The sequence below is a fragment of the Anthonomus grandis genome, chromosome 13 (genome assembly GCF_022605725.1).
Source record: "Anthonomus grandis grandis chromosome 13, icAntGran1.3, whole genome shotgun sequence".
NCBI lineage: Eukaryota > Metazoa > Arthropoda > Insecta > Coleoptera > Curculionidae > Anthonomus > Anthonomus grandis.
This window is the reverse complement of record NC_065558.1, coordinates 6,131,347-6,148,865: the sequence shown is the minus strand read 5'-3', so window position 1 is coordinate 6,148,865 and position 17,519 is coordinate 6,131,347. Positions and strand designations below refer to the sequence as shown.

General features: G+C 36.7%; 1 protein-coding gene and 1 long non-coding RNA gene across 5 annotated transcripts in view; one reads left to right on the top strand and one right to left on the bottom strand.

Annotated features, from left to right (window-relative positions):
• Positions 1–17,519, bottom strand: part of LOC126743894 (centrosomin) — an 88,828-nt gene that overhangs the window by 45,571 nt on the left and 25,738 nt on the right. For all 4 annotated transcript variants that reach the window (XM_050451151.1, XM_050451147.1, XM_050451152.1 and 1 more), the window contains exon 2: positions 15,569–15,624. In XM_050451151.1, coding sequence (XP_050307108.1) covers positions 15,569–15,624 — 56 coding nt within the window. The remainder of the gene's footprint in view (positions 1–15,568; positions 15,625–17,519) is intronic.
• Positions 8,585–10,363, top strand: LOC126743905 (uncharacterized). Its single transcript, XR_007663021.1, has 3 exons — positions 8,585–8,692; positions 9,199–9,313; positions 10,326–10,363. It is a non-coding gene; the product is annotated as an uncharacterized LOC126743905 (long non-coding RNA).

Genomic DNA, 17,519 nt, shown 5'->3' with positions numbered 1-17,519 from the left:
TAGACACTCTCTTATAAAATTTCTTGTGAATTTATTCGCTAAATTCACATTTTTTAAGGGACAAATAAAAGACGCTGTCTTTCAAGATGTCTTCTGAATTTATTCGCTAAATTCACATTTTAAAGGGGCAAATAGTAGACACTCTCTTTTAAAATTTCTTGTGAATTTATTCGCTAAATTCACACTTTTTACGGGGCAAAAAGTACACAAAGACAAGGGTAAATGAATAAAAAGTTAAGGAGTAAATAAAACATTCACTTTCAAAAATGTCTTGTGAATTTATTCGCTAAATTCACTTTAAGCACGTGTGTAAAATCAAAACTAGTATAAAGTCAAACTCATTAAAATCTTAGGGGTTTACTATAGGAAATTTATGCGTTAAATTTTCTTTTATTAAGATTGCTTTCTCTTGGTAGAGGGAATTTAGAAAGGGGCTATTATAAATATGATTCAAAAGCAACCAAATATTTTAAAAATTATTGAATATCCAATCGTAGGAAATTAGCAAAGATATCAAGTATTAGTTTTGTATTTCGTTTTAAATTTTAATTTTGTTAATTTAAAAATATTTTTCCTGTTTATTTATCTTAGTAGGCAAAAACATAAACTTGACATGACTTGACTTAACTGACATGTACCAAAAGTGCTTAAACCCATAAAATATTGACAAAGCATGTAACCAGTGTGCTATTTTTTCCCTTGAAAAATTGACAAAGCATGTATCAGTGTGCTTCCCTACATAAAATTGACAAAGCATGTATCAGTCTGCTTCCCTGCATAAAATTGACAAAGCATGTATAAGTGTGCAATTTTTTCCCTTGAAAAATTGACAAAGCATGTATAAGTGTGCAATTTTTTACCTTGAAAAATTGACAAAGCATGTATCAGTGTGCTTCCCTGAATAAAATTGACAAATCATGTATCAGTGTGCTTCCTTGAATAAAATTGACAAAGCATGTATCAGTGTGCTTCCTTGAATAAAATTGACAAAGCATGTATCAGTGTGCTTCCTTGAATAAAATTGACAAATCATGTATCAGTGTGCTATTTTTTCCTTTGAAAAATTGACCAAGCATGTATCAGTGTGCAATTTTTTCCCTTGAAAAATTGACAAAGCATGTATCAGTGTGTTTCTCTGAATAAAATTGACAAAGCATGTATAAGTGTGCAATTTTTTCCCTTGAAAAATTGACAAAGCATGTATAAGTGTGCAATTTTTTACCTTGAAAAATTGACAAAGCATGTATCAGTGTGCTTCCCTGAATAAAATTGACAAATCATGTATCAGTGTGCTTCTTTGAATAAAATTGACAAAGCATGTATCAGTGTGCTTCCTTGAATAAAATTGACAAAGCATGTATCAGTGTGCTTCCTTGAATAAAATTGACAAATCATGTATCAGTGTGCTATTTTTTCCTTTGAAAAATTGACCAAGCATGTATCAGTGTGCAATTTTTTCCCTTGAAAAATTGACAAAGCATGTATCAGTGTGTTTCTCTGAATAAAATTGACAAAGCATGTATAAGTGTGCAATTTTTTCCCTTGAAAAATTGACAAAGCATGTATAAGTGTGCAATTTTTTACCTTGAAAAATTGACAAAGCATGTATCAGTGTGCTTCCTTGAATAAAATTGACAAATCATGTATTAGTGTGCTATTTTTTCCTTTGAAAAATTGACCAAGCATGTATCAGTGTGCTTTTTTTTCCCTTGAAAAATTGACCAAGCATGTATCAGTGTGCTTCCCTGAATAAAATTGACAAATCATGTATCAGTGTGCTTCCTTGAATAAAATTGACAAAGCATGTATCAGTGTGCTTCCCTGCATAAAATTGACAAAGCATGTATAAGTGTGCTATTTTTTCCCTTGAAAAATTGACAAAGCATGTATAAGTGTGCAATTTTTTCCCTTGAAAAATTGACAAAGCATGTATCAGTGTGTTTCCCTGAATAAAATTGACAAAGCATGTATAAGTGTGCAATTTTTTCCCTTGAAAAATTGACAAAGCATGTATCAGTGTGCTTCCCTGCATAAAATTGACAAAGCATGTATAAGTGTGCTATTTTTTACCTTGAAAAATTGACAAAGCATGTATCAGTGTGCTTCCCTGCATAAAATTGACAAAGCATGTAACCAGTGTGCTTCCCTGATATTAACACAGAGGAAAGGTTTTTAGTGGGTCGGGGCCGGAAAAAGCCTTAACCCCACACTACCCCAGGCCGGCCTGGGGTGTCTGTTTGCAGATTTTTTCAACCTCTTTAAAAAATGAAAAAAAAAAAAAAAAGATGGTAAGTATCTTTAAGAATTATTTAAAATGTTAATTTTTATGCAGGTTATTAGGAATCTTCAACATTATATTCTAAATTGACTGGTCTACAACAAAACAAATTTGTGATGTGATTTAGTATTTGTAATAGTTGTAAAATTGATCATCTGATCAATGGATTTGTATTTGTTTAATTTTTTTAAAATTGTTTGAGTGTGTTCTAGCAGTTGTTTGGCCCAACTCCCTGGAAGAAGAAGCCACTAAGCTTCTCTTTTTTAGTAGATACTTGTCATTTTGGACGTAGTGGAATATGGTGATCAAGGCAGTCGAACGCCCTTCTGAGATCACAGAAAATACCAACAGGGCGCAGAATGAACCAAGAGCTTATGAAGTATTTGTTCGTTCTTATGAAGTTGAGTATTTATTGAAATTCCTGAATATGGAACATAACTAGGCACGAAAAATTAAAAATCGCTTAACATGCTTATAAAACGCTAGACTGCCTGGAATAGGATCAAAAGTGACACTAATTACTTGGAAGAAAATAAGAATTATTCCAAGAACTTGAAACCTGTAACTGCCTGGAAAAAATCTTTATACTTTATAACTTTTTGAATGAGTGGAATAAAGATGGATCGATGTTGCAAATCATAATTAGACGTTGGCAAAATCGTAGGCAGTTTTGTTAGCGATTATCGTTAATACTAACTTATTTACTAATAATATAACACTTGCCCAATTTCTGCACTAATAAATAAATTCAAGAACTGAAACCATTCCGGTTTTTACCGAAAATTGTAACGTCTAGGCAATAGGAAATGGATTATAGTAGAATACACAATACAAGTTTCTGGCAGGTGGTTAAAACGAAATCCTGGAATATATATTCGTTGACTAACTGTCTATCAATCGTCACACCTCTGCCAACTATGAATAACCCAAAGCTATTTTAACCTCGCTTATAATGCTATTTACCCCGCGCTAAAAAGGTTAAGTTTTTGGCAAAAAAATTGCCTCATTACTTTTAATTTTCAGGTAAGATTTGAATTCTTTTTTTTGAATTTGAACGCATCTAGGAAAGCTGTGAAAAACAAAAGAGAGTCAATTATATTTTCCTAGGACTACTTGATGTAAAATTAACGATTTTAAATTATTCATGGCACTCTAGGTTGAAATTTAAAAAATTAAATAATTTAAAGGTTAGATGTCAAAAGTTGACATATGGGGTGTCATTTTTCTTAGATTGTAATTTCCTATCAAAATATCTTAAAAAAGTTGAGGGGTTCCATTCAAAATAAGAAAGTTAGTATCATCAAGTGACAGAAAACAACTGAATGCGTCAGGCAATCCCAATTTGGATCCTACACCCATTTACCAAATTTCATTTTTTGAACTTAAAAATGAAATTTGGTAAATGGGTTATAGGGGCGAACCACTTTCCTAAGACACCCGGTATAATATGTGCGCCACGTACAACCCGAAATTTTCGTGCTTTTTTACATATAAAAATTAATATCTTTGGATGTATTGGGGAGTGAAGCTATAAAATTTGGCATGTCACCTCTCAATACATTAAGAATGATAGATCCACAAAAAATGTTTTAGTAAACAAATCGCTCAAATTCCTTTTATTCACGAGAACTCAAATATAAAGCTTTTAAACGATTTGAAATTTTCAGGACACAGAGTTATTAGGGGCTTAAGAGCTGTATACCTTTTGGGCCAGATGATGCGTTATGCTTGATGAGCCATTATAAATAAATAAATGTGAGTAAAAAAAATTCAAACTGTTTTAGAGGCCAAACTATAATTTGAATAAAAAAAGTGCTTCGGCGAAAAGTTAGTTTTATAGGAAATGACATATTTTAAATTTCATTTTAACGAGTTCTGGCATATTTGGTTTTTTGGAATTTTTTGCTAAACAGTACTTTAAGATTTTATGAAAAAAATGCTTCAATATTTCCTTTTCCAATGCCATATAAAGGAAACTTTTGTGAATCATAGCGAGCGACCAATGATTAACTTTTCTCATGAAGGTCCGACCCAAAAATCATATTTTATTTAATAACTTTCTAGTGGCGGCACCTGGACGACTTATATTTTTAGGTAATCAATACTATAATAAGCCGATTATTTACGTGTAATTAGAATTCTTCTAACAATAATAGTTTTTGAGATATTTGAATTTTCTCATTCATTTGCTTTGTCCCTGCACATTATTAGAAAATGAAACATCATCTATCAGATCTTAAATTTATTAAGATTATTTAAATATAAATAAATTTAATTTTTAATAATAAATTTATTAAACTTAATTATAACACATTAAAATTTCAGAATTTCAGCTATATTACAAGTACCAAAAAAATTGGTTTTTCTCAAACAAGTCCATTTTCCTCAGTTTTTTTCGTTAAACGTCAACGTTGTTAACGTTGGTGAAAAATTTGATACGGGGGAGTATACCCTAAAAATGAAAAATCTCAAACTTTGGAGGTCCATATCTCGGCTTCTATGGGTCCTATCGGGAAAATTCCAACGGTTTTGACTTAGTTTCGTCCTTCTGAATCCAACGAGACCACCCGCAAGGTCGTAGCTCCTGTATTAGCTGAGATCTCGCATTTTTGTAGCCCATTTTTGGGCTCAAAAACGGGGTCGAAAACTGACTTTTTTCCGAATTTTCAAAGTGCTATAATTCCACTTGTTCTGGTCGAAATCCGTTATAATCCGGTGTTTTCTTAATGTAGGTGATGGGAATAAGCCGCTGATAGGGGTTTCTATAGCTATTTTCGGGTTTAAAGAAAATCGATTTTTCGCATTTTCAAAGTGCTATAATTCCCTTAGTTTTTCTCGAAACTCACTATAACCCGGTGTTTTCGTGTTGTAGGTGATGGGAACAAGCCGCTGGTATAGTTAGTTCAAATTCGAAAAAAATCAATTTTTGGTGAAAAATTCGATACGGGGGGGTATACCCTAAAAATTAAAAATCTCAAACTTTGGAGGTCCATATCTTGGCTTCTATGGGTCCTATCGGGAAAATTCCAACGGTTTTGACTTAGTTTCGTTTTCCTGAATCCAACGAGACCATCCGCAAGGTCGTAGCTCCTGTATTAGCTGAGATCTCGCATTTTTGTAGCCCATTTTTGGGCTCAAAAACGGGGTCGAAAATTGACTTTTTTTCGAATTTTCAAAGTGCTATAATTCCACTTGTTCTGGTCGAAATCCGTTATAATCCGGTGTTTTCTTAATGTAGGTGATGGGAATAAGCCGCTGATAAGGGTTTCTATAGCTATTTTCGGGTTTAAAGAAAATCGATTTTTCGCATTTTCAAAGTGCTATAATTCCCTTAGTTTTTCTCGAAACTCACTATAACCCGGTGTTTTCGTGTTGTAGGTGATGGGAACAAGCCGCTGAATTGGTTAGTTCAAATTCGAAAAAAATCAATTTTTGGTGAAAAATTCGATACGGGGGGGTATACCCTAAAAATTAAAAATCTCAAACTTTGGAGGTCCATATCTCGGCTTCTATGGGTCCTATCGGGAAAATTCCAACGGTTTTGACTTAGTTTCGTCCTCCTGAATCCAACGAGACCATCCGCAAGGTCGTAGCTCCTGTATTAGCTGAGATCTCGCATTTTTGTAGCCCATTTTTGGGCTCAAAAACGGGGTCGAAAACTGACTTTTTTCCGAATTTTCAAAGTGCTATAATTCCACTTGTTCTGGTCGAAATCCCGTATAATCCGGTGTTTTCTTAATGTAGGTGATAAGAATAAGCCGCTGATAGGGGTTTCTATAGCTATTTTCGGGTTTAAAGAAAATCGATTTTTCGCATTTTCAAAGTGCTATAATTCCCTTAGTTTTTCTCGAAACTCACTATAACCCGGTGTTTTCGTGTTGTAGGTGATGGGAACAAGCCGCTGGTATAGTTAGTTCAAATTCGAAAAAAATCAATTTTTGGTGAAAAAATCGATACGGGGGGGTATACCCTAAAAATTAAAAATCTCAAACTTTGGAGGTCCATATCTCGGCTTCTAAGGGTCCTATCGGGAAAATTCCAACGGTTTTGACTTAGTTTCGTCCTCCTGAATCCAACGAGACCATCCGCAAGGTCGTAGCTCCTGTATTAGCTGAGATCTCGCATTTTTGTAGCCCATTTTTGGGCTCAAAAACGGGGTCGAAAATTGACTTTTTTTCGAATTTTCAAAGTGCTATAATTCCACTTGTTCTGGTCGAAATCCGTTATAATCCGGTGTTTTCTTAATGTAGGTGATGAAAATAAGCCGCTGATAGGGGTTTCTATAGCTATTTTCGGGTTTAAAGAAAATCGATTTTTCGCATTTTCAAAGTGCTATAATTCCCTTAGTTTTTCTCGAAACTCACTATAACCCGGTGTTTTCGTGTTGTAGGTGATGGGAACAAGCCGCTGAATTGGTTAGTTCAAATTCGAAAAAAATCAATTTTTGGTGAAAAATTCGATACGGGGGGGTATACCCTAAAAATTAAAAATCTCAAACTTTGGAGGTCCATATCTCGGCTTCTATGGGTCCTATCGGGAAAATTCCAACGGTTTTGACTTAGTTTCGTCCTCCTGAATCCAACGAGACCATCCGCAAGGTCGTAGCTCCTGTATTAGCTGAGATCTCGCATTTTTGTAGCCCATTTTTGGGCTCAAAAACGGGGTCGAAAATTGACTTTTTTTCGAATTTTCAAAGTGCTATAATTCCACTTGTTCTGGTCGAAATCCGTTATAATCCGGTGTTTTCTTAATGTAGGTGATGGGAATAAGCCGCTGATAGGGGTTTCTATAGCTATTTTCGGGTTTAAAGAAAATCGATTTTTCGCATTTCCAAAGTGCTATAATTCCCTTAGTTTTTCTCGAAACTCACTATAACCCGGTGTTTTCGTGTTGTAGGTGATGGGAACAAGCCGCTGAATTGGTTAGTTCAAATTCGAAAAAAATCAATTTTTGGTGAAAAATTCGATACGGGGGGGTATACCCTAAAAATTAAAAATCTCAAACTTTGGAGGTCCATATCTCGGCTTCTATGGGTCCTATCGGGAAAATTCCAACGGTTTTGACTTAGTTTCGTCCTCCTGAATCCAACGAGACCATCCGCAAGGTCGTAGCTCCTGTATTAGCTGAGATCTCGCATTTTTGTAGCCCATTTTTGGGCTCAAAAACGGGGTCGAAAACTGACTTTTTTCCGAATTTTCAAAGTGCTATAATTCCACTTGTTCTGGTCGAAATCCCGTATAATCCGGTGTTTTCTTAATGTAGGTGATAAGAATAAGCCGCTGATAGGGGTTTCTATAGCTATTTTCGGGTTTAAAGAAAATCGATTTTTCGCATTTTCAAAGTGCTATAATTCCCTTAGTTTTTCTCGAAACTCACTATAACCCGGTGTTTTCGTGTTGTAGGTGATGGGAACAAGCCGCTGGTATAGTTAGTTCAAATTCGAAAAAAATCAATTTTTGGTGAAAAATTCGATACGGGGGGGTATACCCTAAAAATTAAAAATCTCAAACTTTGGAGGTCCATATCTCGGCTTCTGTGGGCCCTATCGGGAAAATTCCAACGGTTTTGACTTAGTTTCGTCCTCCTGAATCCAACGAGACCATCCGCAAGGTCGTAGCTCCTGTATTAGCTGAGATCTCGCATTTTTGTAGCCCATTTTTGGGCTCAAAAACGGGGTCGAAAACTGACTTTTTTCCGAATTTTCAAAGTGCTATAATTCCACTTGTTCTGGTCGAAATCCCGTATAATCCGGTGTTTTCTTAATGTAGGTGATAAGAATAAGCCGCTGATAGGGGTTTCTATAGCTATTTTCGGGTTTAAAGAAAATCGATTTTTCGCATTTTCAAAGTGCTATAATTCCCTTAGTTTTTCTCGAAACTCACTATAACCCGGTGTTTTCGTGTTGTAGGTGATGGGAACAAGCCGCTGGTATAGTTAGTTCAAATTCGAAAAAAATCAATTTTTGGTGAAAAATTCGATACGGGGGGGTATACCCTAAAAATGAAAAATCTCAAACTTTGGAGGTCCATATCTCGGCTTCTGTGGGCCCTATCGGGAAAATTCCAACGGTTTTGACTTAGTTTCGTCCTCCTGAATCCAACGAGACCATCCGCAAGGTCGTAGCTCCTGTATTAGCTGAGATCTCGCATTTTTGTAGCCCATTTTTGGACTCAAAAACGGGGTCGAAAATTGACTTTTTTCCGAATTTTCAAAGTGCTATAATTCCACTTGTTCTGGTCGAAATCCGTTATAATCCGGTGTTTTCTTAATGTAGGTGATGGGAATAAGCCGCTGATAGGGGTTTCTATAGCTATTTTCGGGTTTAAAGAAAATCGATTTTTCGCATTTTCAAAGTGCTATAATTCCCTTAGTTTTTCTCGAAACTCACTATAACCCGGTGTTTTCGTGTTGTAGGTGATGGGAACAAGCCGCTGAATTGGTTAGTTCAAATTCGAAAAAAATCAATTTTTGGTGAAAAATTCGATACGGGGGGGTATACCCTAAAAATTAAAAATCTCAAACTTTGGAGGTCCATATCTCGGCTTCTATGGGTCCTATCGGGAAAATTCCAACGGTTTTAACTTAGTTTCGTCCTCCTGAATCCAACGAGACCATCCGCAAGGTCGTAGCTCCCATATTAGCTGAGATCTCGCATTTTTGTAGCCCATTTTTGGGCTCAAAAACGGGGTCGAAAACTGACTTTTTTCCGAATTTTCAAAGTGCTATAATTCCACTTGTTCTGGTCGAAATCCGTTATAATCCGGTGTTTTCTTAATGTAGGTGATGGGAATAAGCCGCTGATAGGGGTTTCTATAGCTATTTTCGGGTTTAAAGAAAATCGATTTTTCGCATTTTCAAAGTGCCATAATTCCCTTAGTTTTTCTCGAAACTCACTATAACCCGGTGTTTTCGTGTTGTAGGTGATGGGAACAAGCCGCTGGTATAGTTAGTTCAAATTCGAAAAAAATCAATTTTTGGTGAAAAATTCGATACGGGGGGGTATACCCTAAAAATGAAAAATCTCAAACTTTGGAGGTCCATATCTCGGCTTCTATGGGCCCTATCGGGAAAATTCCAACGGTTTTAACTTAGTTTCGTCCTCCTGAATCCAACGAGACCATCCGCAAGGTCGTAGCTCCCATATTAGCTGAGATCTCGCATTTTTGTAGCCCATTTTTGGGCTCAAAAACAAGGTCGAAAACTGACTTTTTTCCGAATTTTCAAAGTGCTATAATTCCACTTGTTCTGGTCGAAATCCGTTATAATCCGGTGTTTTCTTAATGTAGGTGATGGGAATAAGCCGCTGATAGGGGTTTCTATAGCTATTTTCGGGTTTAAAGAAAATCGATTTTTCGCATTTTCAAAGTGCCATAATTCCCTTAGTTTTTCTCGAAACTCACTATAACCCGGTGTTTTCGTGTTGTAGGTGATGGGAACAAGCCGCTGGTATAGTTAGTTCAAATTCGAAAAAAATCAATTTTTGGTGAAAAATTCGATACGGGGGGGTATACCCTAAAAATTAAAAATCTCAAACTTTGGAGGTCCATATCTCGGCTTCTGTGGGCCCTATCGGGAAAATTCCAACGGTTTTAACTTAGTTTCGTCCTCCTGAATCCAACGAGACCATCCGCAAGGTCGTAGCTCCTGTATTAGCTGAGATCTCGCATTTTTGTAGCCCATTTTTGGACTCAAAAACGGGGTCGAAAATTGACTTTTTTCCGAATTTTCAAAGTGCTATAATTCCACTTGTTCTGGTCGAAATCCGTTATAATCCGGTGTTTTCTTAATGTAGGTGATGGGAATAAGCCGCTGATAGGGGTTTCTATAGCTATTTTCGGGTTTAAAGAAAATCGATTTTTCGCATTTTCAAAGTGCTATAATTCCCTTAGTTTTTCTCGAAACTCACTATAACCCGGTGTTTTCGTGTTGTAGGTGATGGGAACAAGCCGCTGAATTGGTTAGTTCAAATTTGAAAAAAATCAATTTTTGGTGAAAAATTCGATACGGGGGGGTATACCCTAAAAATTAAAAATCTCAAACTTTGGAGATCCATATCTCGGCTTCTATGGGCCCTATCGGGAAAATTCCAACGGTTTTAACTTAGTTTCGTCCTCCTGAATCCAACGAGACCATCCGCAAGGTCGTAGCTCCTGTATTAGCTGAGATCTCGCATTTTTGTAGCCCATTTTTGGGCTCAAAAACGGGGTCGAAAACTGACTTTTTTCCGAATTTTCAAAGTGCTATAATTCCACTTGTTCTGGTCGAAATCCGTTATAATCCGGTGTTTTCTTAATGTAGGTGATGGGAATAAGCCGCTGATAGGGGTTTCTATAGCTATTTTCGGGTTTAAAGAAAATCGATTTTTCGCATTTTCAAAGTGCTATAATTCCCTTAGTTTTTCTCGAAACTCACTATAACCCGGTGTTTTCGTGTTGTAGGTGATGGGAACAAGCCGCTGGTATAGTTAGTTCAAATTCGAAAAAAATCAATTTTTGGTGAAAAATTCGATACGGGGGGGTATACCCTAAAAATTAAAAATCTCAAACTTTGGAGGTCCATATCTCGGCTTCTAAGGGTCCTATCGGGAAAATTCCAACGGTTTTGACTTAGTTTCGTCCTCCTGAATCCAACGAGACCATCCGCAAGGTCGTAGCTCCTGTATTAGCTGAGATCTCGCATTTTTGTAGCCCATTTTTGGGCTCAAAAACGAGGTCGAAAATTGACTTTTTTCCGAATTTTCAAAGTGCTATAATTCCACTTGTTCTGGTCGAAATCCGTTATAATCCGGTGTTTTCTTAATGTAGGTGATGGGAATAAGCCGCTGATAGGGGTTTCTATAGCTATTTTCGGGTTTAAAGAAAATCGATTTTTCGCATTTTCAAAGTGCTATAATTCCCTTAGTTTTTCTCGAAACTCACTATAACCCGGTGTTTTCGTGTTGTAGGTGATGGGAACAAGCCGCTGGTATAGTTAGTTCAAATTCGAAAAAAATCAATTTTTGGTGAAAAATTCGATACGGGGGGGTATACCCTAAAAATTAAAAATCTCAAACTTTGGAGGTCCATATCTCGGCTTCTATGGGTCCTATCGGGAAAATTCCAACGGTTTTGACTTAGTTTCGTTTTCCTGAATCCAACGAGACCATCCGCAAGGTCGTAGCTCCTGTATTAGCTGAGATCTCGCATTTTTGTAGCCCATTTTTGGGCTCAAAAACGGGGTCGAAAACTGACTTTTTTCCGAATTTTCAAAGTGCTATAATTCCACTTGTTCTGGTCGAAATCCGTTATAATCCGGTGTTTTCTTAATGTAGGTGATGGGAATAAGCCGCTGATAGGGGTTTCTATAGCTATTTTCGGGTTTAAAGAAAATCGATTTTTCGCATTTTCAAAGTGCTATAATTCCCTTAGTTTTTCTCGAAACTCACTATAACCCGGTGTTTTCGTGTTGTAGGTGATGGGAACAAGCCGCTGGTATAGTTAGTTCAAATTCGAAAAAAATCAATTTTTGGTGAAAAATTCGATACGGGGGGGTATACCCTAAAAATGAAAAATCTCAAACTTTGGAGGTCCATATCTCGGCTTCTGTGGGCCCTATCGGGAAAATTCCAACGGTTTTAACTTAGTTTCGTCCTCCTGAATCCAACGAGACCATCCGCAAGGTCGTAGCTCCTGTATTAGCTGAGATCTCGCATTTTTGTAGCCCATTTTTGGACTCAAAAACGGGGTCGAAAATTGACTTTTTTCCGAATTTTCAAAGTGCTATAATTCCACTTGTTCTGGTCGAAATCCGTTATAATCCGGTGTTTTCTTAATGTAGGTGATGGGAATAAGCCGCTGATAGGGGTTTCTATAGCTATTTTCGGGTTTAAAGAAAATCGATTTTTCGCATTTTCAAAGTGCTATAATTCCCTTAGTTTTTCTCGAAACTCACTATAACCCGGTGTTTTCGTGTTGTAGGTGATGGGAACAAGCCGCTGGTATAGTTAGTTCAAATTCGAAAAAAATCAATTTCTGGTGAAAAATTCGATACGGGGGGGTGTACCCTAAAAATTAAAAATCTCAAACTTTGGAGGTCCATATCTCGGCTTGTATGGGTCCTATCGGGAAAATTCCAACGGTTTTGACTTAGTTTCGTCCTCCTGAATCCAACGAGACCATCCGCAAGGTCGTAGCTCCTGTATTAGCTGAGATCTCGCATTTTTGTAGCCCATTTTTGGGCTCAAAAACGGGGTCGAAAATTGACTTTTTTCCGAATTTTCAAAGTGCTATAATTCCACTTGTTCTGGTCGAAATCCGTTATAATCCGGTGTTTTCTTAATGTAGGTGATGGGAATAAGCCGCTGATAGGGGTTTCTATAGCTATTTTCGGGTTTAAAGAAAATCGATTTTTCGCATTTTCAAAGTGCTATAATTCCCTTAGTTTTTCTCGAAACTCACTATAACCCGGTGTTTTCGTGTTGTAGGTGATGGGAACAAGCCGCTGGTATAGTTAGTTCAAATTCGAAAAAAATCAATTTTTGGTGAAAAATTCGATACGGGGGGGTATACCCTAAAAATTAAAAATCTCAAACTTTGGAGGTCCATATCTCGGCTTCTATGGGTCCTATCGGGAAAATTCCAACGGTTTTGACTTAGTTTCGTCCTCCTGAATCCAACGAGACCATCGGCAAGGTCGTAGCTCCTGTATTAGCTCAGATCTCGCATTTTTGTAGCCCATTTTTGGGCTCAAAAACGGGGTCGAAAATTGACTTTTTTCCGAATTTTCAAAGTGCTATAATTCCACTTGTTCTGGTCGAAATCCGTTATAATCGGGTGTTTTCTTAATGTAGGTGATGGGAACAAGCCGCTGGTATAGTTAGTTCAAATTCGAAAAAAATCAATTTTTGGTGAAAAATTCGATACGGGGGGGTATACCCTAAAAATTAAAAATCTCAAACTTTGGAGGTCCATATCTCGGCTTCTATGGGTCCTATCGGGAAAATTCCAACGGTTTTGACTTAGTTTCGTTTTCCTGAATCCAACGAGACCATCCGCAAGGTCGTAGCTCCTGTATTAGCTGAGATCTCGCATTTTTGTAGCCCATTTTTGGGCTCAAAAACGGGGTCGAAAATTGACTTTTTTTCGAATTTTCAAAGTGCTATAATTCCACTTGTTCTGGTCGAAATCCGTTATAATCCGGTGTTTTCTTAATGTAGGTGATGGGAATAAGCCGCTGATAGGGGTTTCTATAGCTATTTTCGGGTTTAAAGAAAATCGATTTTTCGCATTTTCAAAGTGCTATAATTCCCTTAGTTTTTCTCGAAACTCACTATAACCCGGTGTTTTCGTGTTGTAGGTGATGGGAACAAGCCGCTGGTATAGTTAGTTCAAATTCGAAAAAAATCAATTTTTGGTGAAAAATTCGATACGGGGGGGTATACCCTAAAAATTAAAAATCTCAAACTTTGGAGGTCCATATCTCGGCTTCTATGGGTCCTATCGGGAAAATTCCAACGGTTTTGACTTAGTTTCGTTTTCCTGAATCCAACGAGACCATCCGCAAGGTCGTAGCTCCTGTATTAGCTGAGATCTCGCATTTTTGTAGCCCATTTTTGGGCTCAAAAACGGGGTCGAAAATTGACTTTTTTTCGAATTTTCAAAGTGCTATAATTCCACTTGTTCTGGTCGAAATCCGTTATAATCCGGTGTTTTCTTAATGTAGGTGATGGGAATAAGCCGCTGATAGGGGTTTCTATAGCTATTTTCGGGTTTAAAGAAAATCGATTTTTCGCATTTTCAAAGTGCTATAATTCCCTTAGTTTTTCTCGAAACTCACTATAACCCGGTGTTTTCGTGTTGTAGGTGATGGGAACAAGCCGCTGGTATAGTTAGTTCAAATTCGAAAAAAATCAATTTTTGGTGAAAAATTCGATACGGGGGGGTATACCCTAAAAATTAAAAATCTCAAACTTTGGAGGTCCATATCTCGGCTTCTATGGGTCCTATCGGGAAAATTCCAACGGTTTTGACTTAGTTTCGTTTTCCTGAATCCAACGAGACCATCCGCAAGGTCGTAGCTCCTGTATTAGCTGAGATCTCGCATTTTTGTAGCCCATTTTTGGGCTCAAAAACGGGGTCGCAAATTGACTTTTTTTCGAATTTTCAAAGGGCTATAATTCCACTTGTTCTGGTCGAAATCCGTTATAATCCGGTGTTTTCTTAATGTAGGTGATGGGAATAAGCCGCTGATAGGGGTTTCTATAGCTATTTTCGGGTTTAAAGAAAATCGATTTTTCGCATTTTCAAAGTGCTATAATTCCCTTAGTTTTTCTCGAAACTCACTATAACCCGGTGTTCCGCCTCCGGTAATTAGTTTATCTATACCCATATAATTATAAACTATAATTATAGTTTCTTTATATGGGTAAGAAAATATTTAATCACATTCCTTTTAAATTAAGAACATCACATTGCCTCAATAGAATAGCTTTAAAAAAATGTTAGTAAGTGCTATTATACTCTTGAGGTCTATTTTAGTGATGACCTGAACTGATAATAGTTGTTCGCTTTTATGTATTGCTATAGCCAATTTTATAGTGGAATTGTTAATTTGTATATATATTTTTTTATAGACCTAACCTCTTGCCAGCTATATTTGCACTTTTGATTAAATTACTAATGCTCGCTTTTAAATATGTCTTAGGTTTAGAATGGCTTGGTCAACAACCTAGTTAATGAGAATAAAGCAACTTTTGATTTTGAATAATGAATATTATACAAATTCAAGATGAAAAACAGACATTTGGCAGCATTACCTTTAAGTGACATTGCTCATGTCAAATGTCAGAGAAAATCTCAAAGTTTAGTGAGCATTGTCATTTTTACGTCAAAAGATAGTTTATTTATATTTAAAACAAAAAAAAGATGAAATAGAGGATAGATGCCATAGTTGTTATTTTTATCACGTTTTTATTTTAACATGATAGAGAATCTAAAATCGGCAACGTGGCCTAATAATCAATAAAGGTGTTGCCGCTTCCACGTACAATTGGCAGCATTGTACGTGTCTACGTTACGCTAAATACGACGCTCTATTTATGGTTTTAAATTAAATTAATAATTTTTGAAAGATTAATCAATTTCTGTATACTTTTGAAGCTTTTCGACTATTAAAAAGGCAATATGACCCTTTCTGGTGCCCTTTTTTTATTGAACTCTATATCATAGAATTATTTTTTAATTGACTTATCAATGAAATTTAGCTCCAAGGTGACTGACCCTCTACATGTAATAAAATGTGTTTAATGCTTACTTGAAAGGGTACCATCTTGGTCCATGGTCATCTCTTGCAGCTGGCTCGGACTTGTGCTGAAAAAAAAAACAAATTAAACTTGAAATCGAAAAACTCTTAAGTTAACCGAACTTAATATTTGAACGCTCCCACAGGAAATTATCTTAAGTTATTTTTATTCTACTAAGCGAGGTCCTCCCTATCATCAAAGAAACTGGAGAGGAGCACTCACATCCGGTAAATATCGAATAACTTGGAAAGCCACGTGTGCGTTTTAAATTCAAAATAGGCAATTTTTAATGTTACAGGATGAAACATCGAGAATCGTAAAAGAATTGTTGATAAAATCTATAGGTCACACCAAAAACCTTTTGTTTTTTTTTCCTATTATATTGACACCCTATATAACTCACCTAAAAACCAATATTAACAATAGAAACCTGGAGCAATATTATCGGTCATTAATACATAAAGTGCTTGCCCTATAACTTACAAATCAATATTATGATGCACATAATATCGTAACGGGGGCATTAACCGTGATATCAACTCGGTATTTTCCTAAATATTCAAATATATACCGTATGAATCTAATTTTTTTTGATGCAATAAAAAGGAAACATGGCAACAAAGCCCATTAACCCTGGAATGCTACTTGGGGTACATTTGTATCCCATCTCAAGTTAAATGGAAGTGGGCGGGGGAACGAACTCCGACGTCTTATTAGTTTCAAGACGCGGCAAGTCAGTTCGCGTGCGACAATTGACATTGGCACACGGTTTTTTCTTTTCTAGATTTGTGATATTTGGGGTTAGCGCGTACCCCAGTGTAGCAGTTTAGGTTAAATGTACTCTGTGATTATTTCGCTTCTCAGTAGATTTTGGTGGTTATTATTACGAGGGTTGTCTTTTAAGTTTTGCATATGCAGCTGGAATAAAACAAAAAATAACTTTTAACGACTTTATTGTTTTTCAAAGTATTCTCCACGAAATTTAATGCACTTTTGTATGCGCTCAAACCAGTTGTCAAAGCTGTTATTCCACTCGTTTGTGGGTACTGTCAAAATTGCATTTTTAAAGGCGTTAACTGCTTCCTCTGGCTTCTGAAACCTCTGACCACGCAGTTCATTCTTGATTTTTGGAAAAGTATAGAAATCGTTGGGACTTAGGTCGGGACTGTACGGAGGATGATCCAATAATTCGACGTTTTGATAAGTTAAAAATTCAATAGTTTTCCGGGCTGTGTGCGAACTTGCATTGTCTTGGTGGAGGATGATTCGTCGTTGTGGGTTCGCTTTTCGAAGCTCAGCGATGACTTTCGGCAAACAAATGGTAATATACCAATCGGCAGTAACAGTTCGTTGATTCTCCAGAGGAATTGTTGCAACATGACCTGCTTTTGAGACAAATGTTGCAACTTTTTGGCTTTTCTTCATCTTGAAATACCCATACAGACGGCTGACGTTTATTTTCAGGTTCATATGAGTAAATCCATGATTCATCACCACTGACAATGCTGTACACATTTTTAGAGTTTCCTGCCTCAAAGCGGTCTAGAGTTGTTTGACACCACATCACCCTAGCTTCTTTCTGTTCTTCAGTTAACAGATGCGGTATCCAGCGGGAAACTAATTTTCTTACCCGTAATTCTTCATGCAAAATTTTTTGAATTGAGGTCTTTGAAATCGCCAATGAAGCCTCAATCTCACGATATGTCACATGTCGATCTTCCGTGATAAGCATACGCACAGCATCGATGTTTTCTTGGGTGACAGCCGTTTTTGGTGCACCTGACCTTGGATCGTCGCTAAGACTAACCCGTCCACGCTTGAATTCTGCATACCAACGAGAAACTGTCGACAGATGTGGTGCTTCATTACCGAAAACAGAAATCAACTCAGCACAGCATTCTTGTTGAGATAATTGCTTTCGAAAATTGTAAAAAATGATGGCCCGAAAATGTTCTCTGTTTA